This window comes from Malaclemys terrapin, chromosome 3, assembly GCF_027887155.1.
Source record: "Malaclemys terrapin pileata isolate rMalTer1 chromosome 3, rMalTer1.hap1, whole genome shotgun sequence".
Classification (NCBI taxonomy): domain Eukaryota; kingdom Metazoa; phylum Chordata; order Testudines; family Emydidae; genus Malaclemys; species Malaclemys terrapin.
The window spans coordinates 141,837,259-141,864,761 of NC_071507.1; the positions used below are offsets into that span (position 1 = coordinate 141,837,259).

Below are 27,503 nucleotides of genomic sequence, written 5' to 3' on the forward strand. Positions count from 1 at the left end.
GTTATGTTTTTCTAGAATTTTTATACATAAGTTCTAATTCTTTGTAAATAATATTTAATGTTTCATATTGTTTTGGGGCGCTAGCTGGACTTCACTGAAACACTTTGTGAGTTGGAAGACTAAATGTCCTCCATAGACCACCAGTGATCAGCTTGAGAACCATTTCTCTCTGCCATACCATGTCAAATTCGTCATTCAGTGTTGAGGCTCTACCTGTGATAGTGTAAGAAAAGAAGCAAAGAACTGCTGTCTTTCATTAGAGTTAATATTTGTGGATGGGTAAGAGAGAAAAATTACATGTGTAGCATTAAATAGTTGTTTCTAGTCTCAAGTTACCCATCATACATCTTCCTGAGAGCACTAGACACACTGTAGTACTCATTTGAATAATATGCCAGAACAAGTGATCAGGTTACACTTGTTTAGATTATACTACCTAGGAAACAGCTGGACTCCATTTTCACAGCTTAAAGCAATTACTCCCTTTCTGGGAAATGAGTCATTAATTGTTAATGGTACTAGAAAACTGCTGGTTCAATTTTAATCATCACCTGTTGCTGTTCAGGTAAGTAAGATTTTCTTGTTCCGATAAAATGTGCTTTTATTCAATAAGAAAAAGGTTAGGGACAGGTTGTGTGTGTGTGTGTGTATCAACAATCAGGATATTAGTTTTAAAAAAAAGTGTCCTTCCAGAAAGTGTCAAATGTATATGCAATTCTAATTAAGTATAAGCCTTGTAAAATGGCAGTAAGTTTTCCCATGCACTGTTGATATACTTTTTAAACAATTAATTGTTACAAACTGGAATGTAGCCATCTATGACCCACTGTCCATGTTTTAATTTAATTTTTTTCAGTAAGTTCTAAAGTTAAAATCCCTTGTCTTGTGACTGTAATACTTTTGTCCTCTGACAACCCTTCCAGGAATGACCCAAGCAGTGTAACAACACTTGTTAATACCTGGGATCATTGCCGTGGATACCGTAGAAGTAGCTTTTCTTTGTAATAGGAGAGCATGAGGTAGAATGGTTATAGGTTTTTCTCTGTGCTTATGAGAACTGCAATATTTATTGTGCAGATATGGAGCAGACATAGCTACTTTGGTATTTTATGTAATCCTGGCTGTTTCAAGTATCATTTTTACCTGATTACCTACTTTACTAAGATACACAGAAAAGGTGATGGCTGAGAGTTACTGTTCCTCCCAGAATCAGTCCCGTGATGTGGAAAATAATTACAAACACCACACTCTGGCAGAACATCAGACTTGATAGCTGCTGGGTTGTTAAATTGTGCTTTTAATTTCTCAAATGCAAATATAAAATGTTAGTGAGATGAAGCAATGCAACTACTAGATAGAAAAAAAGAGCTAATCGGAGTTAAGCTTCTGACAAACACTGAGGAGGTAGTTTGTGGATGATATTCTTCCCTAAATGCAAACTATTTTGATCTTTCCACACATTCTCTGGGGGTGAGTGGAGAAGGAGGGCAGGTGTATTGATTTAAAGAAGAAATTGTCAGCTGATGTTAAAAATCTGCCTTATTTAGATCTGAATCAGGCTCTTGAGTAACATCTGTCTAGATTCTTGTACAGTACTCATCATCATCATGTCTGAGTGCCTCAGTATTTAGCAGCACATGGCTGGGCTGTTGAGGAGTGGAGGTAGATGATTAGTTTAATTTTCCTGATGAAAGTTTTCAAAAAATCTGGGAAACACTGTATCAATGAATTGACCCTCATGCTCCCCCAAAGAGGTAGAGAAAAAATATTTATCCCACTTTGGAGATGAGGAACTAAGGCATAGAGGGATTAAGTGACTAGCCCCTGGTCACCCAGAGAGTCTGTAGTAGAGCAGAGAATTATACCCACGTGGTTTATCATCATTATTAATTATTTTATTAAAGTAGCACCTCGATGCCCCAACGGAGAACAGGATCCCATTGTGGCAGGGACTGTACACACACAAACTAACAGAAAGTTCCTGATCTGATGAGCTCACATTCTAAATAGACAAGACAGACAGAGTGGAAAAGGGAAGTATTACCCCTATTTTACAGACAAAGAACTGAGGCCTGGAGAGATTATGTGATTTCCCTAAGGTTACACAGGAAGTCAATAGCAGAGCAAGGAATAAAACCAAAAATCTACTGAGTACCAGTCCAGGGCCACAACCAAATGACCAGCCTTCCTCCATTTACTTCTGTCCACTACCATTCCTGTACATATTTAGCAAGTACATATCCAGGCTAGTGTTTTTACACGTTATACATACACACTTTAACCACTATTATACTGGCCTGGGAAGTTTGGAAATTCTGCTTAAAATATTACTTATTATGACACCCAAAAGAGTGTTAGGTGCCTCCTCCTGAGAGATAAAAGTACATGAATTGTGCTCTGATGAGCTTACAAGCTAATGCTAGACCTGATGTAATGAGAGGTTAACATTAATAAGGCAGAACAATAACTCAGCATGCTACAGGGCTCAGGCACTGGACTGGAATATAAGAGACCTGGGTTCTGTTCCTACCTCTACCATTGACCTGCTGTATGATCTTTGGTAAATGATGTTGCCTCTCTGTTTTCCCTCCTACCTTTTGTCTGTCTCTTTTAGACTGTAAACTCTTCAGAGCAGCTACTCTGTCTCTTACTCTGTGTTTGTGACATGTCTACACCAGTGGGGTCCCTCTTTCAATTGGCACCACTAGACACTGCCATATTATAAATAATAATCAACTAGGGCTAGTGCACCGTTCAGCAGAGGTGGGTTTGTTTGATGGAATATAAGAAGTAATTATCTTAGCTAGCTAGTTTCTTGTAGGCTTCAAAAAACGACGAGTATTGAAATTTACATTTTTATTTCAGTTTGACTCATTTTAGGATGGACAATGAAAGACTCCAGACAAAAATAATTTCCCAATGTTAAATTATTACACTTGCATTTCCATAGCAGCTTTCACCCAAGCATCTGAAATCTATTCTCAAAGTTGGTATTATCACCCCCATTTTACAGATAAAGAAACTAAGGCCCTGAGGGTTATGGCTTGATTTTCAAAAGTGATGAGCACCTGCAGCTCCCATTGACTTCAATGGGATTTGTGGGTGCTTAGCACCTCTGAAAGTCAATCCATAAGTGACTTGATCAGGGTGACTCTGAATAGAATCAGGTCTGGCATCTTGTAACTTGCTCTAGTCACTAGATTTCACTGTCCCCACAGTGAAGTTGATGTCTCAACATATTTTCCACATTCTGTTTTCCTGTGTCCTCCTCCATGACTCTCAGCACCCGCCCCATTCCCTTAGTGTCTTTCACAATGGTTTCCATCACCTTCCCTCCTCTGTCATAAAGCCACCCTAAAGAAAGACTATGTCTTATAGTAAACAGAATTGATATTTTAAATCAACAATAGTTACACAGAAAAAAATGTCACCGTTGCACAGCTTGCTAGGCCAGTTCCAAGCCTTGACACACAACTTGCGGGCCTCACCCTCACTTCCCAGGCTGACAACCTGCTCTCTCTGCTCCACTTCTGCATTCCACTGCTTTTATTGAACAGCAACACAATACTCCCCACTCCTTCACTACGTGCTCCCCTGGTGACTCCCAGTGTCCTTCCCTAACCAGTACCTCCTGAAAGTATCTCCTCTTCTCCGCCCCACAAACTCCTAATGGATTAGCTCCATTTGCCATTGGCTCATTTCCCCCTCACATTTTCCTAATTCCCCATTCTCCTCTGTACAAAGGTACTTTTTCTACTGCTAACATAATTAGCAAAGATGGTCAAAATCTGGGGGAAATTATTAATCAAATAATATGCTATTCATTGTATGAATTATTCAATGCATATTATTCAAGCTGCTGTAGACCTGACTGAATGATACAATTGTTCAATAAATAATTCATTCAACTGTGGCATTATTCAAATACATTTTTCAATAAATGATATTCAAGCAGCTTAGCAACTAATGGCACAGCTTTCCATACAATCATATTGTTCAGTCTGTCTTTTCTAGAGTATTTTGAACAAGAAACTCTTTCCCTTTCAGCCACCTCTCCTCTGCTGATTTGAACTCTCTCTAATGACTCCCTTTTCATTTCTGATAGAGACGATAACTTTCCTTCATCCCTTCCACTGTGGAGGCTCCATCTTTGTCCCGCTTCTTGTTCTCTTTTCTTGACACCCTTTGTGACCTCTCATTGCTAGCTTCAGTGCTGGACATCACCTCGATACAGATGATACCAATCTTACATGTCCCTCAACTTACTCTCTGGTCCCTCTGCTTCCTCATTCAACTGTCTTTCTTCCTTCTGCTCATTTAATGCTGCACCAATCATTCTACTCTTGGATGCTCTAAACCGTGAAATCTTCCTTCTGGGTATAAAGCATCTTAGACTTTCCCTTTGGTTAACGCAGAATATAATTTTGCTAAGACTAGAAGTCACCTCTTACTTGCTCTGCTCATTTATCTCCCCTCTTCTGGAACATTGCCAAAACTCCCCCCCTATTGTGATCTCCCTCTTGTCACAATCATAACCCAACTTGACTATTTCAATTCCTCCTTTATGGTCTTTCTGAATCCCTAGACTGGTCTGGATTTGACTCCTCGCACAATGGCTTCACCTTCTCTAGTCTCAGGCCCATCTGTTCACCATGCTTGGCCTCCCCTTCCCCTCTCCTTATAGCTGCATGTCACTCTCACATGTGCTGCTCCATCAGAAAGTCTACTGTCTCCCTCTCATCTACTGATTCACTCTCTTTCACTGTCTTTGTGCTTTATTCTTTAACTGATGACTAACGCTTTCTGCAAAGTCTAAGCCTTTGAAGAATGAATGGCATTGTATAGTATCAACAGTAAAAAGCTACACTGCCATATAGCAACAATCGCACATAAACTGAACATTTTTTCCTTTTAAGGACACATTTCCGTCTCCTTTGGCAGAAATGTTGCCTGTGACCCTGAGGAATGCCACAAAACAAGCTCTGTTACTCTATAGACCTGCTCAGCTGAAGTTTGTCCCATGAACATTCAATCAGTGTCACAGGGAAGACTACAGATGTAAAAACACTGGCATTTTGTTGCCTAGAGCTTGTGGATTGAGAATTAATGGCTCCAGAACGTATAGCTGTGTGTTCCACAATCACTTTATAAAAGTCTCATTTCAGCCAAAGCAGCATTTAATCAAGTAACTATGTAAGTAAGTCTTCAATAACTCAAATCCTTTTCTGTATCTCTTCTGTATCAGCGCTACATGATTTAAACTCTTCCTCCTCTTTGCTCTTTCAGTAGAGTGGGGCCTATACATGCCTAAGGGCTGTCTGAGAATTCCCTCCAAGCTCTTATTCCCACTTCTCCCTGGACAGGTCTTTCCTTTGTGCTTTTCTTCAGACAGTTCTCAGTGTAGGATTGCTGGGGCCAGGGGTAAGGAACATTTTTTCTAGTTCCAGTTCGTATGTAGGCACTCCCTGATATGGAAACACTGGCAGAGATTTTCGAAAGCAAGTGCCTAAAGATAGATTCCTAAATCCATAAGTGGCCTGATTTTCAAAAGTGCTGATTCCCCAGCCACTCCCACCCCCAACAAAGAGCTGCAGCATGGATTTTCATAGGACAAGCAATATAGGCTTTCTTTACTCCGTTCCAATACACCTCTTAAAATTCTCGCGCTGCCTTTGGAGGGATTCCTTAAGTAAAAAAGTTACTTGATAGGAATGATGACTTTATCTATAAGCTGTTTTCACAGCAGTTAATGCAGAACCTGGTTTTCTGAGACAGAGTAATTTACCTAATATTAGAAAAGGAAAACCTACTTGGCACATCCCTAATCTTCTTGTCTGTATTTTATTAAGTGGGACCATATTTATTTTTTTGTTAGTCAGTTCGCTTCCCTTGTCAACCAGGATTACATTAATTGGAAGTAGGAATCTTTTAGTTCGGGTCCTCAGCCCCCACGTGGGAGAGATACAGTGCAACACTTTGGTGCACTCTGCTATTCACCCTCCCATAGTCCAAATGGAGGGGCAGTGTAGATATGCCCTAAGATTTTGCAGTTTATGCTGAGCAAACACTTCTGTTAGTGTTGTCAGAGCCAGAATGAATCTAAGCAACTAAGACTCTGGACTGGAATTGAGCAAACAATCCGACTGAAGATGCAGGGGACTGAGAAGACTCCAGCTCACTCTCCCACAGTTGTATTGACTGTACAGCTAACGAGTAAAAAGTAGGGAGAAAAATTAAAGGGACAGGGACTGGAAACGCCGCAAGTCCCTCTTTCAGTGTTTCCCTGGCATCATTTCCTGTGAGGGCAGATTTGTTCCTCCTCTTGCAGAACAAGGGATTTTGGGCCCCAAAAGCAGCAGATCCTCCAAGATCCATGTAGAACATGGAGGCCTGGCCTTGCCAGATAGAGGCCGTGTATCTGCCCTCGCTGTCTGTCCAGTAGCCCCGTTCTGGCTTTGATGGGAATTGCACTGCCAGGGGCTCCCCATACAGCTGGTGATGCTGGACATGCATAAACGAAGACTTCTACAGCAAGGATGGTGGGGAAACACATAGGAAACATAGGCAGGTTTCTGTGATTAAGGTTAGGGCATGTGTTAAACTATGAAATGAAGTATACCCAGTAGAGAAGTGGAGGATTTAAAATGCAGCATTGATCAACAGGTAAAAGAACGTCCCAGCAAACGTCTATAATTTTGGAAAAATAATTCAGTCTAATATCGTGGGATAGTTGGCTCCTACACAGAAGTCTGAATGTTAAATGGAATTTGCTTAGACAGAATGTAGCAAGTATTTGCATAAACTGGAGCGTGCTATCACACAGTGCACAGGTTGTGGCATACTGCTAAAAATTTACGTGCTTCTTATGGCTTCCTCTGGAATCAGCAAGAAGATAATGTGTATGGAGACTGGTATAAAGAAAGTGTTACACCATTTAGTGAGAGAAGAAATCATTTTTATCAAAGAACAATGAAAACAAATATCCAGTAACATCTAGCTGAGATAATGTCCAGAAGCGACCAGGGAGCTTTGCGAACAGGGGCTGCTAACAGGGAGTTTCGCAAGGGAGTTTGGAAGGGAGCAGGAAGGGGGCGAGGGTCCCTTGCCGGTTCCATCTGTTTTCTCTTGATTCCCCTTAATACCTATAAAGCAACTACATTCTAACTGTTTGCTTAAACAACCCTTTCAGCTGACAGGGGGCTGCAGACGGGAGTTTGACAGAGGGAGGCTTACGATGGTTAGGAAGACCCGCAACACCTGTGCCAGCACTGCTACTGTCTCCTCCACCTGTGCCTGTAGCCAGACAGAGTGCCTAAGCATGGATGCCTCTACCCAGATCCTGGTGTGGTTTTGCAAAGACTGTAACTTGCAATTTCCACTTACTGATATCCAGGCTGGGGGGACCATCCAATGTGAAAGGTGCCTGCTGGTGGAATCTCTCAGGCAGCAGGTGGGAGAGCTACAGGAGGAGGTGGCTAGGTTGAGGAGCATCCGTATCCACGAGCAATTCCTCGACAGTGTCCATGTGGAGACAGCTGAGGTAGCTGTCCCAGTACACAGGACTGCTGATACACCACTGGTGGAGGAGGAGATGGCTCAGGGTGGACGCTGGCAGCTGGTTACTTCTGGCAGCAGGCAGTGCTCCACCCTTGCTCCGAACCCTCCTGCCGTGGTTATAGGTAACCGTTATGCTCTTCTTGATACAGGAAAGAAGGAATCACTCCCTACAGTAAAGGAGGAGAAGCCTCGTACCCCTAAGGCTGGAGAGTCTGCTGCCACCACTGCGAATAGGAAACGTAGGGTAGTGGTGGTCGGAGACTCTCTGCTAAGGGGGACGGAGGCGCCCATCTGTCGCCCTGACATTTCATCTCGGGAGGTATGCTGCCTGCCGGGGGCCCGTATCCGAGACGTTACGGAGGCATTGTCGAGGATTATCCGGCCCTCTGACTACTACCCCATGCTACTCATCCATGTGGGCACAAATGATACTGCGCGGTGTGACACTGAGCGGATCAAGAGTGACTACAGGGCTCTGGGAGCACGGGTGAAGGAGTTTGGAGCGCAGGTGGTATTCTCTTCAATTCTTCCTGTCAAAGGTAGGGGCCCGGGCAGAGACAGATGCATCATGGAGATGAATGCCTGGCTGCGAAGATGGTGTCGCCAGGAGGGCTTTGGCTTCCTAGACCACGGGATGCTATTCGAGGAAGGACTGCTAGGCAGAGATGGCGTTCACCTTTCGAGGAGAGGGAAGACCCTATTCGGACACAGACTGGCTAACCTAGTGAGGAGGGCTTTAAACTAGGTTCGACGGGGACAGGTGAGCAAAGCCCACAGGTAAGTGGGGAACATGGAGACCGGGGAAATGAGTCGGAAACAAGAGGGAGTGTGGGCTATATTGGCAGAGAGAAAGGAGAGTCAGGAAAAAACTGGGAGGAAAGATCAAACCAGTATCTTAGATGCCTATATACAAATGCGAGAAGTATGGGGAATAAGCAGGAAGAACTGGAAGTGCTAATAAATAAATACAACTATGACATTGTTGGCATCACTGAAACTTGGTGGGATAATACACATGATTGGAATGTTGGTGTGGATGGGTACAGCTTGCTCAGGAAGGATAGACAGGGGAAAAAGGGAGGAGGTGTTGCCTTATATATTAAAAATGTACACACTTGGACTGAGGTAGAGATGGACATAGGAGACGGAAGTGTTGAGAGTCTCTGGGTTAGGCTTAAAGGGGCAAAAAACAAGGGAGATGTCATGCTAGGCGTCTACTACAGGCCACCTAACCAGGTGGAAGAGGTGGATGAGGCTTTTTTCAAGCAACTAACAAAATCATCCAAAGCCCAAGATTTGGTGGTGATGGGGGACTTCAACTATCCGGATATATGTTGGGAAAATAACACAGCGGGGAACAGACTATCCAACAAATTCTTGGACTGCATTGGAGACAACTTTTTATTTCAGAAGGTTGAAAAAGCTACTAGGGGGGAAGCTGTTCTAGACTTGATTTTAACAAATAGGGAGGAACTCGTTGAGAATGTGAAAGTAGAAGGCAGCCTGGGTGAAAGTGATCATGAAATCATAGACTTTGCAATTCTAAGGAAGGGTAGAAGGGAGAACAGCAAAATAGAGACAATGGATTTCAGGAAGGCAGATTTTGGGAAGCTCAGAGAGCTGATAGGTAAGGTCCCATGGGAATCAAGACTGAGGGGAAAAACAACTGAGGAGAGTTGGCAGTTTTTCAAAGGGACACTATTAAGGGCCCAAAAGCAAGCTATTCCGCTGGTTAGGAAAGATAGAAAATGTGGCAAAAGACCACCTTGGCTTAACCACGAGATCTTGCACGATCTACAAAATATAAAGGAGTCATATAAAAAATGGAAACTAGGACAGATTACAAAGGATGAATATAGGCAAACAACACAGGAATGCAGGGGCAAGATTAGAAAGGCAAAGGCACAAAATGAGCTCAAACTAGCTACGGGAATAAAAGGAAACAAGAAGACTTTTTATCAATACATTAGAAGCAAGAGGAAGACCAAAGACAGGGTAGGCCCACTGCTTAGTGAAGAGGGAGAAACAGTAACAGGAAACTTGGAAATGGCAGAGATGCTTAATGACTTCTTTGTTTCGGTCTTCACCGAGAAGTCTGAAGGAATGCCTAACATAGTGAATGCTAATGGGAAGGGGGTAGGTTTAGCGGATAAAATAAAAAAAGAACAAGTTAAACATCACTTAGAAAAGTTAGATGCCTGCAAGTCACCCGGGCCTGATGAAATGCATCCTAGAATACTCAAGGAGCTAATAGAGGAGGTATCTGAGCCTCTAGCTATTATCTTTGGAAAGTCATGGGAGACGGGAGAGATTCCAGAAGACTGGAAAAGGGCAAATATAGTGCCCATCTATAAAAAGGGAAATAAAAACAACCCAGGTAACTACAGACCAGTTAGTTTAACTTCTGTGCCAGGGAAGATAATGGAGCAAGTAATTAAGGAAATCATCTGCCAACACTTGGAAGGTGGTAAGGTGATAGGGAATAGCCAGCATGGATTTGTGAAGAACAAATCATGTCAAACCAATCTGATAGCTTTCTTTGATAGGATAACGAGCCTTGTGGATAAGGGTGAAGCTGTGGATGTGGTATACCTAGACTTTAGTAAGGCATTTGATACGGTCTCGCATGATATTCTTATCGATAAACTAGGCAAATACAAATTAGATGGGGCTACTATAAGGTGGGTGCATAACTGGCTGGATAATCGTACTCAGAGAGTTGTTATTAATGGTTCCCAATCCTGCTGGAAAGGCGTAACGAGTGGGGTACCGCAGGGGTCTGTTTTGGGACCGGCTCTGTTCAATATCTTCATCAACGACTTAGATATTGGCATAGAAAGTACGCTTATTAAGTTTGTGGATGATACCAAACTGGGAGGGGTTGCAACTACTTTGGAGGACAGGGTCATAATTCAAAATGATCTGGATAAATTGGAGAAATGGTCTGAGTTAAACAGGATGAAGTTTAACAAAGACAAATGCAAAGTGCTCCACTTAGGAAGGAAAAATCAATTTCACACATACAGAATGGGAAAAGACTGTCTAGGAAGGAGTACGGCAGAAAGGGATCTAGGGGTTATAGTGGACCACAAGCTAAATATGAGTCAACAGTGTGATGCTGTTGCAAAAAAAAGCAAACATGATTCTGGGATGCATTAACAGGTGTGTTGTGAGCAAGACACGAGAAGTCATTCTTCCGCTCTACTCTGCTCTGGTTATGCCTCAGCTGGAGTATTGTGTCCAGTTCTGGGCGCCGCATTTTAAAAAAGATGTGGAGAAACTGGAAAGGGTCCAAAGAAGAGCAACAAGAATGATTAAAGGTCTTGAGAACATGACCTATGAAGGAAGGCTGAAAGAATTGGGTTTGTTTAGTTTGGAAAAGAGAAGACTGAGAGGGGACATGATAGCAGTTTTCAGGTATACAAAAGGGTGTCATAAGGAGGAGGGAGAGAACTTGTTCACCTTAGCCTCTAAGGATAGAACCAGAAACAATGGGTTTAAACTGCAGCAAGGGAGGTCTAGATTGGACATTAGGAAAAAGTTCCTAACTGTCAGGGTGGTTAAACACTGGAACAAATTGCCTAGGGAGGTTGTGGAATCTCCGTCTCTGGAGATATTTAAGAGTAGGTTAGATAAATGTCTATTAGGGATGGTCTAGGCAGTATTTGGTCCTGCCATGCGGGCAGGGGACTGAACTCGATGACCTCTCGAGGTCCCTTCCAGTCCTATAATCTATGAGTCTATGAATCCTGCCTGAGGGGAAAGAGCACTAGCCTGCCAGCCAAGGCAGCCACCTGGGAGTAAGCACCGTCTCCCCAGCCAAGGGAGACTGCAAAGAGGACCTAGGAGTCTCCAGCACCTGAGGTAACTGAGTGAGCAAACCCCATAGACATTGTGGGTCTTGTCTTCACGCAGCTTGCAGCTGCCCTGCCCAAAGAAGTCTGGGACTGCGGTAAGGCACAACCCATGACACAAGAGAGGACCCTATGGGAAGCAAGCCGCCCAGCAAATTAGACTAGAGGGTCCATGCCCCATACTGAACAGACTGGTGGGAGGAAGTAGGGAGGACTCTCCCCCCCCTTCAAAGGCTGACGTACACAGAGCCCTGGGCTGGGACCCAGTGGAGAGGGAGAGCCCAGGTCCCCCTAACTCCTTTGGCCTTAGAGACTGAGGCTCCTCAACCAAGCAGGGGGCTGTGAGCCATGCGCTGTAACCACTACGCTGTCCAGCTCCTCAAGCCACCTGTAACAGATTGGTGAAGAATGCGGGTAGATTAGGGAATTGAAGAAAAAAAGAGAGAGAAAGAAACCCTCAAACAACCAGCACTCTAGCTAAATGGAAATGGAACAGCTACTAAAACCGATGGCCGAACAAAACACCCACCATCATCAGCAGCAAAACTGCTTCTGCAAATGGCCAACCAGCAGCAGCAACAGTTGGTCCAGCAGGTGGTCACGATATTATGGCCACCTACTCCCACAGAGCCAGCAAATCCTGCCCCAGCTGCAACTGCCACCCATGGGCGCCACGTATAATAGGCTTGGGAAAGCTAAGCCTCCCCAGAAAAGGCTGGCCATGCAGAAGGGCAAATGGTGCAGTTGTGGCATGGGTCACCTTCTTTTGGAGGTGTGCTGGCCCATCATCTTTGGGGTGCTGGAAGTGAAGCTCCCTAAAAGTGGGGGGACCACTGACATGTGAACCAAGGTCTCACCCTTGCTCTGCCTTGTTCCCTGAGACCCCACCCACCGGTCACTCTTCTCCACCACAGAAAGGAGCAAGCGAGTGTTGGGTGGGCACTCAGGCCTTAGAGGAAGAGGTGGGGGGAAGAAGTGAGTGGTGGGTGGGTGGGCCTTGGGGGAAGAGGCAGGGAGGAGGAGTGAGAGGCGGGTGGGCAGGGGGTGCCTCGGGGGAAGAGTCAGTGGGGGCAGGCCCTTGGGGAGGCGGGGCCACTGTGGACCCCTCCACTTCTAGGGAGCTCCCAGCACTCATGTGTAAGCCTCCCCAAACAGAAGACTCACGCACCACCCATGCTGCCACCCCATCAGACTTACCAAGATGGGGCCCAATGATGATCCTGAGGCCTTCCTTGAAACTTTGAGCAGGTGGCCGTAGTAGACCTCTGGCTCCAAGCCCAATACGCTGTGGTGCTGACCCCATACTTAACCAGAGTAGCAGGGGAGATCTCTGATCCTGGTGAGGGAACATTCCATGCATCTGAGCCAACCTAGCAAGACAAGGCCCCATCAAAGTATAATGAAGAGGCCCCCCCATTACCTGAGTCAGCGATTCTGAACCAGTTCTCCCACTTTGTAGAGGAACAATGGGTGGACAACATGCTGAACTGAGCATACACCCAAGTGGCAGTAGTAAATGTGGAGACCATTGAACCCCATCAAGCGGAGTGTTCCAACCCTTCGAAATTCAGGAGGAGCGGCTATATTGCCGTGAGAAGGACCAGCAGACTGGAGAAGTTTGGAATCAGCTTCTGGTACCCTCATCCTCCCAGAGGGAGGTGATGCAACTTGCCCACACCATATCCTTCAAGAGGCATGTAGGGAGGGAGAAGATGTTAGCCCGGATTCTAGCCCATTTTTTTGTTCTGGATTTCTGTTTCTCATGTCCGGAGTGTCAGTTCACAGCCCTAAGCCAACAGAGAGAGCTCCCTTGATCCCCCTCCCACTAGTAGGCATGCCAGTTGAGCGGATTGGAATGGACATAGCCGGCCCTTTGGAGAAGAGCACTGCAGGATACTAGTTTATTTTAGTTATAGTGAACTATATAACCAGGTACCTGGAAGTAGTACCCCCATTACATTCTATGAATGCCAAAATGGTGGCCGCTGAACTGATGAAAATCTTTGCTCAAGTTGGGGTGCTGCAGGAGATCTTAACAGATCAGGAAACGAACTTTATGTTGTAGATGATCAAGCAACTGTGCCGAATGCTGAAAATCAAGACTCTCAGGACATCTGATCACCACACCCAAACAGACGGCCTGGTAGAAAGATTAAACAGAACACTAAAGACAATGCTCTGAAAGTTTGTCCTTATGGATGTCCAAAACTAGGACATTCTCGCCTGGTCGCCGAACCCTCGCATTGATGAACTACTTGACCAGCTAGGGGAATCAGAATACATCACCACTCTGGATCAAACAAAGGGATATTGGCAGATCCCCCTCACACCAGAATCCAGGGAAAAGACAGTTTCCCAACTTCCCTTTGGGCTCTTTCACTTCCAGACAATGCCCTTTGGGTTGCCTGGGATCCTGGCCATGGTCCAGCGACTAATGGACCATGGCCAATATGCTGCTGTGTACCTAGACAACAATGTAGACGAAAGCTTGTGAGGAGGCTTTTCAAGTCCTGAAGGCCCAACTCTGCAGAGAACCCATTTTGTACAGCCCTGACTTCACCAAGGAGTTCCTGCTACTGACCGATGCATCGGACGCGGGCCTAAGAGCCAGGTAGTGTGAGATGACTAGCACCCCATCTTCTCCCAAGGAAGAGGACCTACTTTGTGATTGAAAAGGAGGCACTGGCAGTAAAGTGGGCTATGGACTTGCCCTGCTACTACCTTCTGGGCACTCACTTCACACTAGTCACCGACCATACCCCCCTACGATGGCTACATGCCATGAAGGATACTAACCCCCGAATTCTGAGATAGTACCGCTCCCTCCAGCCCTTTTCCTTCCGTCTTCAACACTGGCCTTGAAGAGCCAACCTGAATGCTGACTTCTTTTCATGGCAAAGAGGAGAACAAATGGGGGGGGGGGAACCTCAAATGGTGTTGTGGGGGAGGGTTTGTGTGATGAAGCAGAGAACCTACCCACCAGCACAGCAGGAGTTAAATAAAGGCTTTGGGCCCAGCTAGCCCCACCCCATTATACCTCCAGCCAATGCCAGGCCTGGAGGGGGGAAAAAAGGGAGGGAGCCTGGCCCAGTTCAGGACTGACTGGTGAAGCGGCAGGAGCTAGCTGCCTTCCTATCTAGAGGAAGGGTCACTAGCCTGCCACCCAAGTAAGCCACTTGGGAGTAAGCACTGTCTCCCCAGCCCAGGGAGACTGAATGGGACCTAGGAGTCTCCAGCACCTGAGGTAACTGAGTAAACCACAGAGATATTGTGGGGCTCACCCTCATCAAACTGGGGCTGCCCCACCCGAAGGAGCCTGGGAACATGACAAGGCGCCGCCAAAACCCATGAGCAAGCCACCCAACAAATTGGATTGGTGGGGGGCAAACCCTAAACTGAACAGACTGGTAGGAAGTAGCCCAGGGTAGTGGATATAGACTCTCTGCTGGGAGGGCCCTGGGCTGGGACCTGATGGAGGGGGAGAGCCCAAATCCCTCTACCTACCCAGCCTTAGAGTCTGAAGCTCCACAATCAAGCAGGAGACTGAGAGCCATCTGCTCTAACCACTAGGCCACCTGGCCCTTCAACCTGCCTGTTACACCCACATTTTAAGTTTTATCTATTTGGCACAAGGTGACATTAACAAAGAGAAGGTTAAAGGATGACTCAATCACAGTCAATAAGTACCTACATGGGGAACATAAATGTAAAGCTCTTCAATCTAGCAGACAAAGGTATAACAAGATCTAATGGCTGAAAGTTCAAGCTAGAGAAATTTAGACTAGAATTAAGTCACAATTTTTTTTTTTTTTTTTTTTTTTTTTTTTAACAGCGAGGGTAATTAACCTTTGAAAATAAGAACATAACAGCCTTACTGGGTCAGACCAATGGTCCATCCAGCCCAGTATCCTGTCTTCCAACAGTGGGCAATGCCAGGTGCTTCAGAGGGAATGAACAGAACAGATAATCATCAAGTGATCCATCCCCTGTTGCCCATTCCCAGCTTGTGGCAAACAAAGGCTAGGGGCACTTCAGAGCATGGTTTTGCATCCCTGCCCATCCTGGCTAATAGCCATTGATGGACCTATCCTCAATGAATTTATCTAGTTCTTTTTTGAACCCTTCTATAGTCTTGGCCTTCACAACATCGTCTGGCAAAGAGTTCCACAGACTGATTGTGTCTTGTGTGAAGAAATACTTCCTTTTGTTTGTTTTAAACCTGCTGCCTATTAACTTCATTCGGTGATCCGTGGTTCTTGTGTTATGAGGAGTAAATAACAGTTCCTTATTTACTTTCTCCACACCAGTCATGATTTTATAGATCTCTATCATATCTCCCCTTAGCCGTCTCTTTTCCAAGTTGAAAAGTCCCAGTCTTATTAATCTATTTTCATAAGGAAGCTGTTCCATACCCTTAACCATTTTTCTTGCCCTTTTCTGAACCTTTTCCAACTCCAATATATCTTTTTTGAGATGGGGTGACCAGATCTGCACTCAGTATTCAAGATGTGGGAGTACCATGAATTTATATAGAGGCAACATAATATCTTCTATCTTATTAGCTATCCCTTCCCTAATGATTCCCAACATTCTGTTCGCTTTTTTGACTGTCACTGCACAATAAGTGGATGTTTTCAGAGAACTATCCACAATGACTCCAAGCTCTTTCTTGAGTAGTAACAGCTAATTTAGACCATCATTTTATATGTATAGCTGGGATTATGCTTTCCAGTGTGCATTACTTTGCATTTATCAACATTGAATTTCATCTGCCATTTTGTTGCTCAGTCACCCAGTTTTGTTAAATTCCTTTGTAGCTCTTCGCAGTCTGCTTTGGACTTAACTATCTTGAGTAGTCTTGTATCCTCTGCAAATCTTGCCACCTGTTTACCCCTTTTCCCAGATCATTTATGAATCTGTTGAACAGTACTGGTCCCAGTATAGACCCCCCTGGGGGACACCACTGTTTACTTCATTCTGAAAACTGACCATTTATTCCTACCCCTTTTTTCCTATCTTTTAACCTGTTACTGATCCATGAGAGGACCTTCGTCTTATGCCATGACAATTTACTTTGCTTAAGAGCCTTTGGTTAGGGACCTTGTCAAAACCTTTCTGAAAATCTAAGTACACTCTGTCTACTGTATCATCCTTGTACTCATGTTTGCTGACCCCCTCAAAAGAACTCTAGTAGATTGGTAAGGCATGATTTCCCTTTACAAAAACCATGTTGACTCTTCCCCCCCCAAAATAATGTTAATCTAGGTGTCTGACAATTCTGTTCTTTACTATAGTTTCAACCAGTTTGCCTGGTACTGAAGTTAGGTTTACTGGCCTGTAATTGCTGGGATTACCTCTGGAGACTTTTAAAAAAAGTGGCATCACCTTAGCTATCCTCCAGTCATCTCGTACAGAAGCTGATTTAAATGATAGGTTACATACCAGAGTTAGTAGTTCTGCAATTTCACTTTTGGGTTCCTTCAGAACTTTTGGATGAATACCACCTGGTCTTGGTAACTTCTTTCTGCTTAATTTATCAATTTGTTCAAAAAGCTCCTCTAATGACTTCTTAATCTGGGACAGTTCCTCAAAATTTGTCACCTAAAAAGAATGGCTCCGGTTTGGGAATCTCCCTCACCTCCGCAGCCATGAAGACCGATGCAAATAATTCATTTAGTTTCTCCACAATTACCTTGTCTTCATTGAGTGCTCCTTTAGCATCTCGATCATCCAGTGGCTCCACTGGTCGTTTAGCAGGCTTCCTGCTTCTGATGGACTTAAAAATTTTGCTGTTACTTTTTGAGTCTTTGGCTAGCTGTTCTTCAAATTCTTTTTTGGCCTTCCTAATTGTATTTTTACTCTTCATTTGCCAGTGTTCATACTCCTTTCTATTTTCCTCAATAGGATTTAACTTCCACTTTTTAAAGGATGCCTTTTTGCCTCTCACTACTTTGTTGTTTAGTCACGATGGCACTTTTTTGGTTCTCTTACTATGTTTTTTAATTTGAGGTCTATATTTAAATTGAACTTCCATTATGGTGTCTTTAAAAAGTTTCCATGCAGCTTGCAGGGATTTCACTTTTGACACTGTACCTTTTAATATCTGTTTAATTAACTTCCTCAATTTTGTGTAGTTTCCCTTTCTGAAATTTAAATGCTACCATAGTGGGCTACTTTGGTGTCCCCCCTCCCAAAGGGATATTAAATTTTATGTTATGATCACTATTTTCACACGGTTTGGTTATATTCACCTCGTGGCCCAGAACTTCTGCTCCACTTAGGACTAAATCAGGAATCAGGAGAAATCTCCTCTTGTGGGCTCCAGGACTAGCTGCTCGAAAAAGCAGTCATTTAAGGTGTCAAAAAACTTTACTATTTATTTGGGGGAAGGATAGCTCAGTGGTTTGAGCATTGGCCCACTACACCCAGGATTGTGAGTTCAATCCTCAAGGGGGCCAGTTAGGGATCTAGGGCAAAATAAGTACTTGGTCCTGCTAGCAAAGGCAGGGGGCTGGACTTGATGACCTTTTGGGGTCCCTTCCAGTTCTATGAGATAGGTATATTTCCATATATCTCTGCATCCCATCCTGAGCTGACATGTATCCAGTTAACATGGGGGTAGCTGAAAGCCCCCATTATTATTATTGAGTTTTTTATTTTTATAGCCTCTCTACTGTCCATGAGCATTTCACACTCACTATCACCATCCTGGTCAGGTGGTTGGTAGTATATCCCTAGTACTAGATTCTTATTATTCAAGCATGGACTTACTATCCATAGAGATTCTATGCTACAGTTTGGTTCATTTAAGAGTTTTACTTCATTTGACTCTATGCGTTCTTTCACATATAGTGCCCCCCACCCCCACCACTTTGGAACAATTTACCAAGGATTGTACTGGATTCTCTGTCACGGCTAGAAATTTTTTTAAAATTCGGAGTGGATGTTTTTCTAAAACATATGCCTAGTTCAAGTAGGAATTTAGGGAAGCCCTATGTGTTATATAGGAAATCAGAGTAGATGATCACAGTGGTCCCTTTTGGCCTTATAATGTATGAATCTGTTAATTTTATGCACATAATCCATAAAAAGCAGACAAATATAGTCCTTTTACAGCAACTGAAGTGCATGGGCAAATTTTGCACCCCCCCATAAAGCACAGGAAAGAGGGGAGCGTCTGAATGTAGCAGAACATAAATTAAACACAAACAGAGAAGATGAACGTCAGCACTAAATCTACCATTTTCAAAGGACAGAAAGAAGCCTGGGGCTTGGAACACCTCTTATGTTGATGGTTTTATAGGCCTGTTTGTTCATTTGACAATACATTTGGCCTACCAGCTGCAACTTATTTTGGCTTTGCTTAAAGAGCTCACAAAGGCTGTTGGGTGACATTATATGGATTTGCTGTTGGCAAATATTTACAGATATGCCAGGTGACACTCCCTATGGTGAAAACTAATCCTTGTTTTACAGAGTAGTTGTTCATTTTAATCATTCACACAGACATTAACCTTTGAGGAGGATTTCAGACGTGCGTAGCTAAAAGTAATGAAGGACAATGAAGTAACTCCCGTTCCATATTAGCCTGTGAATGGAACAGTGAGAAGGAGGGAAAAAATGAACCAATACAAAAATAACCCAAACTCTTATAAATAAGATTTTCCATCCATTTATATTGGAGAGAGATTACAATAATCTTCCTATCTTTATCATTATGCTTCAAATTGTGGCGCCAAATGCATTCATCACCTGGGATGTTCTTGACCCATAATTTTTTCATATGCAATGGTCACCATCAAAATGTCTGCAATTGCTATTATTCAAGACACACCCAAGATATCAGCTTTTCCTTCTATTAAGATATTGTTCTATTATTTATTGTTCTACTAACTGATATCTGCTAGCAAAATTATTACTTTTTAATGATCGTCATTGGAGCTGCTTCTCCACTTAAGTACAGTATCTCTGGAGGGTGGGGGGGGAAATAGCAACATCCTAGGATAGAACAGATGCATCTGTGCAGTCTGGGTTGAAGATGCTATTATGGACACCATACTCCTTATGGTTGCCTTTCCCCCCTAATTTATATCATATGGGGAGTACATAGTAGTTTTAGCCTTGATTCCTGGGAGCTCCCTGGGTCCTAAAACAGTCAAACTATTCTTTCATGGGAAATTTTTATGACTTCTCTTAACATTAATAAGAACAGTCCCACTTTGTATTTATAGCATGTTTGGAGCAAGGCTGAACCTGACTGTCTGATATGGTGCCCAACATGGTTTGGGCTTGCCTACACTTGCTGTTAAACTGTTCTCAGTATTAGCAACCATAGGAGGTACCAAATATCAGCTCTAAAATCTGCCGTATGGATCTAGGAGCAGCACTTTGACTAATTATTTTAGGCTGGTTTAGATGCTAGTTATAGATTCATAGATTCTAGGACTGGAAGGGACCTCGAGAGGTCATCGAGTCCAGTCCCCTGCCCGCATGGCAGGACCAAATACTGTCTAGACCATCCCTGATAGACATTTATCTAACCTACTCTTAAATATCTCCAGAGATGGAGATTCCACAACCTCCCTAGGCAATTTATTCCAGTGTTTAACTACCCTGACAGTTAGGAACTTTTTCCTAATGTCCAACCTAGACCTCCCTTGCTGCAGTTTAAACCCTTTGCTTCTTGTTCTATCCTTAGAGGCTAAGGTGAACAAGTTCTCTCCCTCCTCCTTATGACACCCTTTTAAATACCTGAAAACTGCTATCATGTCCCCTCTCAGTCTTCTCTTTTCCAAACTAAACAAACCCAATTCTTTCAGCCTTCCTTCATTGGTCATGTTCTCAACACCTTTAATCATTCTTGTTGCTCTTCTCTGGACCCTTTCCAATTTCTCCACATCTTTTTTAAAATGCGGTGCCCAGAACTGGACACAATACTCCAGCTGAGGCCTAACCAGAGCAGAGTAGAGCGGAAGAATGACTTCTCGTGTCTTGCTCACAACACACCTGTTAATACATCCCAGAATCATGTTTGCTTTTTTTGCAACAGCATCACACTGTTGACTCATATTTAGCTTGTGGTCCATTATAACCCCTAGATCCCTTTCTGCCGTACTCCTTCCTAGACAGTCTCTTCCCATTATGTATGTGTGAAACTGATTTTTTCTTCCTAAGTGGAGCACTTTGCATTTATCTTTGTTAAACTTCATCCTGTTTAACTCAGACCATTTCTCCAATTTGTCCAGATCATTTTGAACTATGACCCTGTCCTCCAAAGCAGTTGCAATCCCTCCCAGTTTGGTATCATCCGCAAACTTAATAAGCGTACTTTCTATGCCAATATCTAAGTCGTTGATGAAGATATTGAACAGAGCCGGTCCCAAAACAGACCCCTGCGGTACCCCACTCGTTACGCCTTTCCAGCAGGATTGGGAACCATTAACAACTCTCTGAGTACGGTTATCCAGCCAGTTATGCACCCACCTTATAGTAGCCCCATCTAAATTGTATTTGCCTAGTTTATCGATAAGAATATCATGCGAGACCGTATCAAATGCCTTACTAAAGTCTAGGTATACCACATCCACAGCTTCACCCTTATCCACAAGGCTCGTTATCCTATCAAAGAAAGCTATCAGATTGGTTTGACATGATTTGTTCTTCACAAATCCATGCTGGCTGTTCCCTATCACCTTACCACCTTCCAAGTGTTTGCAGATGATTTCCTTAATTACTTGCTCCATTATCTTCCCTGGCACAGAAGTTAAACTAACTGGTCTGTAGTTTCCTGCGTTGTTTTTATTTCCCTTTTTATAAATGGGCACTATATTTGCCCTTTTCCAGTCTTCTGGAATCTCTCCCGTCTCCCATGATTTTCCAAAGATAATAGCTAGAGGCTCAGATACCTCCTCTATTAGCTCCTTGAGTATTCTAGGATGCATTTCATCAGGCCCTGGTGACTTGCAGGCATCTAACTTTTCTAAGTGATTTTTAACTTGTTCTTTTTTTATTTTATCTGCTAAACCTACCCCCTTCCCATTAGCATTCACTATGTTAGGCATTCCTTCAGACTTCTCGGTGAAAACCGAAACAAAGAAGTCATTAAACATCTCTGCCATTTCCAAGTTTCCTGTTACTGTTTCTCCCTCTTCACTAAGCAGTGGGCCTACCCGGTCTTTGGTCTTCCTCGTGCTTCTAATGTATTGATAAAAAGTCTTCTTGTTTCCCTTTATTCCTGTAGCTAGTTTGAGCTCATTTTGTGCCTTTGCCTTTCTAATCTTGCCTCTGCATTCCTGTGTTGTTTGCCTATATTCATCCTTTGTAATCTGTCCTAGTTTCCATTTTTTATATGACTCCTTTTTATTTTTTAGATCATGCAAGATCTCGTGGTTAAGCCAACGTGGTCTTTTGCCACATTTTCTATCTTTCCTAACCAGCGGAATAGCTTGCTTTTGGGCCTTTAATAGTGTCCCTTTGAAAAACTGCCAACTCTCCTCAGTTGTTTTTCCCCTCAGTCTTGATTCCCATGGGACCTTACCTATCAGCTCTCTGAGCTTCCCAAAATCTGCCTTCCTGAAATCCATTGTCTCTATTTTGCTGTTCTCCCTTCTACCCTTCCTTAAAATTGCAAACTCTATGATTTCATGATCACTTTCACCCAGGCTGCCTTCTACTTTCAAATTCTCAACAAGTTCCTCCCTATTTGTTAAAATCAAGTCTAGAACAGCTTCCCCCCTAGTAGCTTTTTCAACCTTCTGAAATAAAAAGTTGTCTGCAATGCAGTCCAAGAATTTGTTGGATAGTTTGTGCCCCGCTGTGTTATTTTCCCAACATATATCCGGATAGTTGAAGTCCCCCATCACCACCAAATCTTGGGCTTTGGATGATTTTGTTAGTTGCTTAAAAAAAGCCTCATCCACCTCTTCCACCTGGTTAGGTGGCCTGTAGTAGACTCCTAGCATGACATCTCCCTTGTTTTTTACCTCTTTTAGCCTAACCCAGAGACTCTCAACACTTCCGTCTCCTGTGCCCATCTCTACCTCAGTCCAAGTGTGTACATTTTTAATATATAAGGCAACACCTCCTCCCTTTTTCCCGTCTATCCTTCCTGAGCAAGCTGTACCCATCCACACCAACATTCCAATCATGTGTATTATCCCACCAAGTTTCAGTGATGCCAACAATGTCATAGTTGTGTTTATTTATTAGCACTTCCAGTTCTTCCTGCTTATTCCCCATACTTCTTGCATTTGTATATAGGCATTTAAGATACTGGTTTGATCTTTCCTCCCAGTTTTGTCCTGACCCTCCTTTCTCTCTGCCAATATAGCCCACACTCCCTCTCGTTTCCGACCCATCTCCCCGGTCTCCATGGTCCCCACTTACCTGTGGGCTCTGCTCACCTGTCCCCGTCGAACCTAGTTTAAAGCCCTCCTCACTAGGTTAGCCAGTCTGTGTCCAAATAGGGTCTTTCCCCTCCTCGAAAGGTGAACGCCATCTCTGCCTAGCAGTCCTTCCTCAAATAGAATCCCGTGATCTAGGAAGCCAAAGCCCTCCTGGCGACACCATCTTCGCAGCCAGGCATTCACCTCCATGATGCATCTGTCTCTGCCTGGGCCCCTACCTTTGACAGGAAGACCTGAAGAGAATACCACCTGCGCTCCAAACTCCTTCACCCGTACTCCCAGAGCCCTGTAGTCATTCTTGATCCGCTCAGTGTCACACCGCGCAGTATCATTTGTGCCCACATGGATGAGTAGCATGGGGTAGTAGTCAGAGGGCTGGATAATCCTCGACAATGCCTCCGTAATGTCTCGGATACGGGCTCCCGGCAGGCAGCATACCTCCCGAGATGAAATGTCAGGGCGACAGATGGGCGCCTCCGTCCCCCTCAGCAGAGAGTCTCCGACCACCACTACCCTACGTTTCCTATTCGCAGTGGTGGCAGCAGACCTCCCAGCCTTAGGGGTACAAGGCTTCTCCTCCTTTACTGTAGGGGGTGATTCCTTCTTTCCTGTATCAAGAAGAGCATAACGGTTACCTATTACCACGGCAGGAGGGTTCGGAGCTGGGGTGGAGCACTGCCTGCTGCCAGAAGTAACCAGCTGCCAGCGTCCACCCTGAGCCATCTCCTCCTCCACCAGTGGTGTATCAGCAGTCCTGTGTACTGGGACAGCTACCTCAGCTGTCTCCACATGGACACTGTCAAGGAATTGCTCGTGGATTTGGATGCTCCTCAACCTAGCCACCTCCTCCTGTAGCTCTCCCACCTGCTGCCTGAGAGATTCCACCAGCAGGCACCTCTCACATTGGATGGTCCCCCCAGCCTGGATATCAGTAAGTGGAAATTGCAAGTTACAGTCTCTGCAAAACCACACCAGGATCTGGGTAGAAGCATCCATGCTCAGGTACTCTGTCTGGCTACAGGCACAGGTGGAGGAGACAGAAGCAGTGCTGGCACAGGTGTTGCGGGTCTTCCTAACCATCGTAAGCCTCCCTCTGTCAAACTCCGGTCTGCAGCCCCCTGTCCGCTGAAAGGGTTGTTTAAGCAAGAAGTTTTGAATGTAGTTGGTTATAGGTTCAAAGGGGAATAAAGAGAAAACAGATAGAACCGGCAAGGGACCCTCGCCCCCTTCCTTGCAAAACTCCCTGTTAGCAGCCCCTGTTCGCAAAAGCTCCCTGGTCGCTTGTGCGCTGCTTTATAAAAAGCCCTGGCCTGTATGAATGCCCCGCCCACTGATTAAGGCTCAGCCACTTACCAGAGGCTTCTAGCTTTCAAACCTTCCTTTGAAGCTCACAGCCACAGCACACGGTCCTTCAAACAACCAACCAAACAAACTGACAAACACAAGCTCAGCACACAGCAAGTAACCCTCAAACACAAACAAACACACACTACAGACAGTCACTTACCCCAAAAGGGTGCTGTATTGCTCCTCCTTCACCTGGAGAACTCCCTTGCGAAACTCCCTGTTAGCAGCCCCTGTTCGCAAAAGCATATTATACTAATATGATTAGTTCTTTCTCCAGAGGAAGGGAAATCTCTAACCATATGTTTATTTGTTACAGCATTTTGGCCTTCCTTCAGAAAAAAACATGAGCTGGGGATTCCTGCGAGACATCCTAAGTGGAGTGAATAAATATTCAACAGGGATTGGCAGGATCTGGTTGGCTATTGTGTTTATATTCCGCTTGCTTGTCTACGTTGTGGCAGCAGAACATGTCTGGAAGGATGAACAGAAGGAATTCGAGTGCAACATCAGGCAACCAGGTTGTGAAAACATCTGCTTTGACCACTTCTTCCCCATTTCCCAGATCAGGCTTTGGGCCTTGCAACTGATCATGGTCTCCACCCCTTCTCTTTTGGTTGTTCTCCATGTTGCCTATCGAGAGAGCAGGGAAAAGCGACACAAAATGAAACTTTACAAGACCCCAGGGAGCATGGATGGTGGATTGTTGTGTACTTATCTCATCAGCCTCATTTTCAAAACAGGATTTGAAATTGGTTTCCTGGTTTTGTTTTACAAGTTGTATGGTGGATTCAATGTGCCACGCCTTGTGAAGTGTGACATGAGGCCATGTCCTAACACTGTAGATTGCTATATCTCCAAGCCCACAGAGAAGAAAGTCTTCCTCTATTTTGTGGTGGTGACTTCGTGCTTGTGCATTGTATTAAATGTAAGTGAACTGAGCTATCTGATTTTCAAATACACCATAAAATGTTACCTTGAGAGATATAACAACAAAGTTCAAACCATGAAAAGTGAATGCCAGAAGCTGAAGTACGTTGATCCCGCTGAAACAGCAAGTACAGCTCTGTTCCACAGCAATGCTTCACCAGTGCTCGTCAATATGCCAGATAAACCTGAAAGTAACTTACCTACTGATTTGAGAGGATAAAAATAATATCGCCTGATGTTAAATAAACTGTTTGAATTATTCCTCTTACATGAGTTCAAAGAAATCCATGAGTGGATAAGGAGGAACTTTTATTTCTATCTAGAAAATAGTGTATTCTCTTTTTCTCTTAAAAAAATTGTCAGATTCCTGGGACTGGTTAGAATAGAGGAGTGAAAAGGGGATATAAAGCCATATGGATTAGGTTACTCTACCAACTCGAATCCAGCCCAGGACAATAGGAGTAACTGAAAAGGGTTGACAACTTATGGCTGCTAACTGTCCTATGTGATTAGGTCACTATATGAGCGATGGGCTGAGCCTAGTTCTGTTTATATACTAATATTTGTACTATTTTACAACAATTAAACACAGCTGCTGGCAGACTGATACCAAGGACGGACCTAGGTAGCTGTCTATCTTAGCTACTTAAACAGCACTTATTGCTGTAGTAGTTGAGCACCTCACAATCTTTAATGTATTTATAATTTATAATGTATTTACCTCCTGTGGGGGTATTTCTGCAATTTTTATAGGCGGCAGAAACACATGGGGATATTAAATAGCTTGCCTAAGATCATACAGGAAGTCTGCAGCCACAGGAGGGAATTGATCTCATGTTTCCCATATCCCTGACTATCTCCATAAGCACTGGACCTTCCTTTCTCTCTACAGCTATAGAGATTGAATAACTTTGTCATCTATTAAAGCCCTGTGTCTCAGGTTTGGGTTGAGGCACACTAGCTGGGCACCATGGATGGTGGTGAGAGGGTTTCAGAACATGCTTCAAAATTATGGTCTTTTAAAGTTAACATTATATAGTTAAACTAGAGGGGAGCTGAGTATTCCATGAAGCCTATCATTTTCCTGCAACAGGTAGAAAGCGAGAGAAATTAGGACAGGAAAAATTCACTCTATTGAAATCAATGGGAAAAGATGACCATCGGTCTTTTCAACTTTAATTTCTATGGTAAGCATTTATGGTTATGCCTAGGTTCAACTGTTCCAATTTGTGACTTATTTCAATCTTCATTGAATTCAAGATTTAGTACAGTATATATACATTTAACTGCAGTAAGATAGTAAATCAGGAGTAGTTAAGTCTTCCTTGCTATAACAGATTAATAGTGCTTTTTCAATTTTACAGGAGATATCAAACTGTGTGTTTTAAGAAGAGGATCTATGTGTCCACCCATCTGTCCAACTTGCTAGGGATTAGAACTGGTTGAAATTGTTTGAAAAATGTTCACATTGAAAAATGTACTTGTGCTGAAATAGAAATTTTCCATGGGAAAATGTGGATTTTGACAAAAATTTCAGCTAGAAAATTCATAATAAAAATATTTGTTTTGAATTGGCTTTTGAAATAAACATTGATTTCAACATAAAATGTTTTTGTTTTCCATCTTGGGATCCCCCAAGCATTCCCATGTTAAGGCACTTACAACATTAAGAAAAAACATTCATGATGACTCTATTCTCTTTTACAGAGGAAAAGAATGTCCTCTGAAAAAGGAATGTAGCCTGTGGTGATACTCTGTAAAAGAGAATATAGTGGACCTTGCCTGCGTCATCACTGGCTAACACAGACTATGGTTTATGTCTCTCCGATAAAAAAATATCCAGGGGGGGAAAAAAGAGTAAATGTTAGCTGATCATTTAAATAACGTTTCCTTCAGAACAGCAACTAGTTTAAGGAACAACTAATTAAAGCCTTACTTTTTTGAAACACACCTATTGGTATAAAAGCAAATTGTGTTATTTCATTATAGTGCTAGCTTTGCTAAAAATCAATGTACATAATAAACTAAGCCACTATCATGTCTTTGAAGCCTGTGTGCGCATTCTCATTGTGTGTTACTAAAAGGAAGCCTCTTCAAATATATTTCTGTTGCTTTCTTATTTACAAGGGCAGCAGAATCTAACTGAATTTAAGATGTCAGCCTGCCAGCTAGTGGCCAGTTTCAGATTTGCATCTTTAACAAAACTGCACCATAGCATGTATGTGGAATAGTAAAGATGGGACACTGCTTGATTGATCATACTTATCCGTTGTTGTCAGGATCATAGAATCATAAAAATGTAAGGCTGAAAAGGACCTCGAGAGGTCAGCTAATCCATCATCTCCCCTGGTGAAGCAAGACTAAATGTATCTAGGCCATCCCTGACAGGTGTTTGTCTAATCCAGGGGTAGGC

General features: G+C 43.6%; 1 protein-coding gene across 4 annotated transcripts; it reads left to right on the forward strand.

Moving 5' to 3' along the window:
* Positions 1–465: 465 nt before the first annotated feature.
* Positions 466–27,101, forward strand: GJB7 (gap junction protein beta 7). 4 transcript variants are annotated; one of them, XM_054021416.1, is made up of 2 exons: positions 466–565; positions 24,480–27,101. In XM_054021416.1, exon 2 carries the CDS (start codon positions 24,507–24,509, stop codon positions 25,308–25,310), a length of 804 nt encoding a protein of 267 aa, XP_053877391.1. In that variant the 5' UTR covers positions 466–565; positions 24,480–24,506; the 3' UTR covers positions 25,311–27,101. The 4 variants fall into 4 exon arrangements, with proteins under 4 accessions (XP_053877391.1, XP_053877392.1, XP_053877389.1 ...); XM_054021417.1 differs by lacking the exon at positions 466–565 and adding an exon at positions 5,135–5,193; XM_054021414.1 differs by lacking the exon at positions 466–565 and adding an exon at positions 23,273–23,378.
* The last annotated feature ends 402 nt before the right edge of the window (positions 27,102–27,503 follow it).

What these genes read in the sequence shown, in the direction of transcription:
- GJB7 (XM_054021414.1), top strand. Translation starts at nt 23,283, where the DNA reads ATGGGCGCCTCCGTCCCCCTCAGCAGAGAGTCTCCGACCACCACTACC. An exon ending in CAGACCTCCCAGCCTTAGGG is followed by an intron (nt 23,379 to 24,479) that starts GTACAAGGCTTC and finishes TATTTGTTACAG; the next exon opens with CATTTTGGCCTTCCTTCAGA.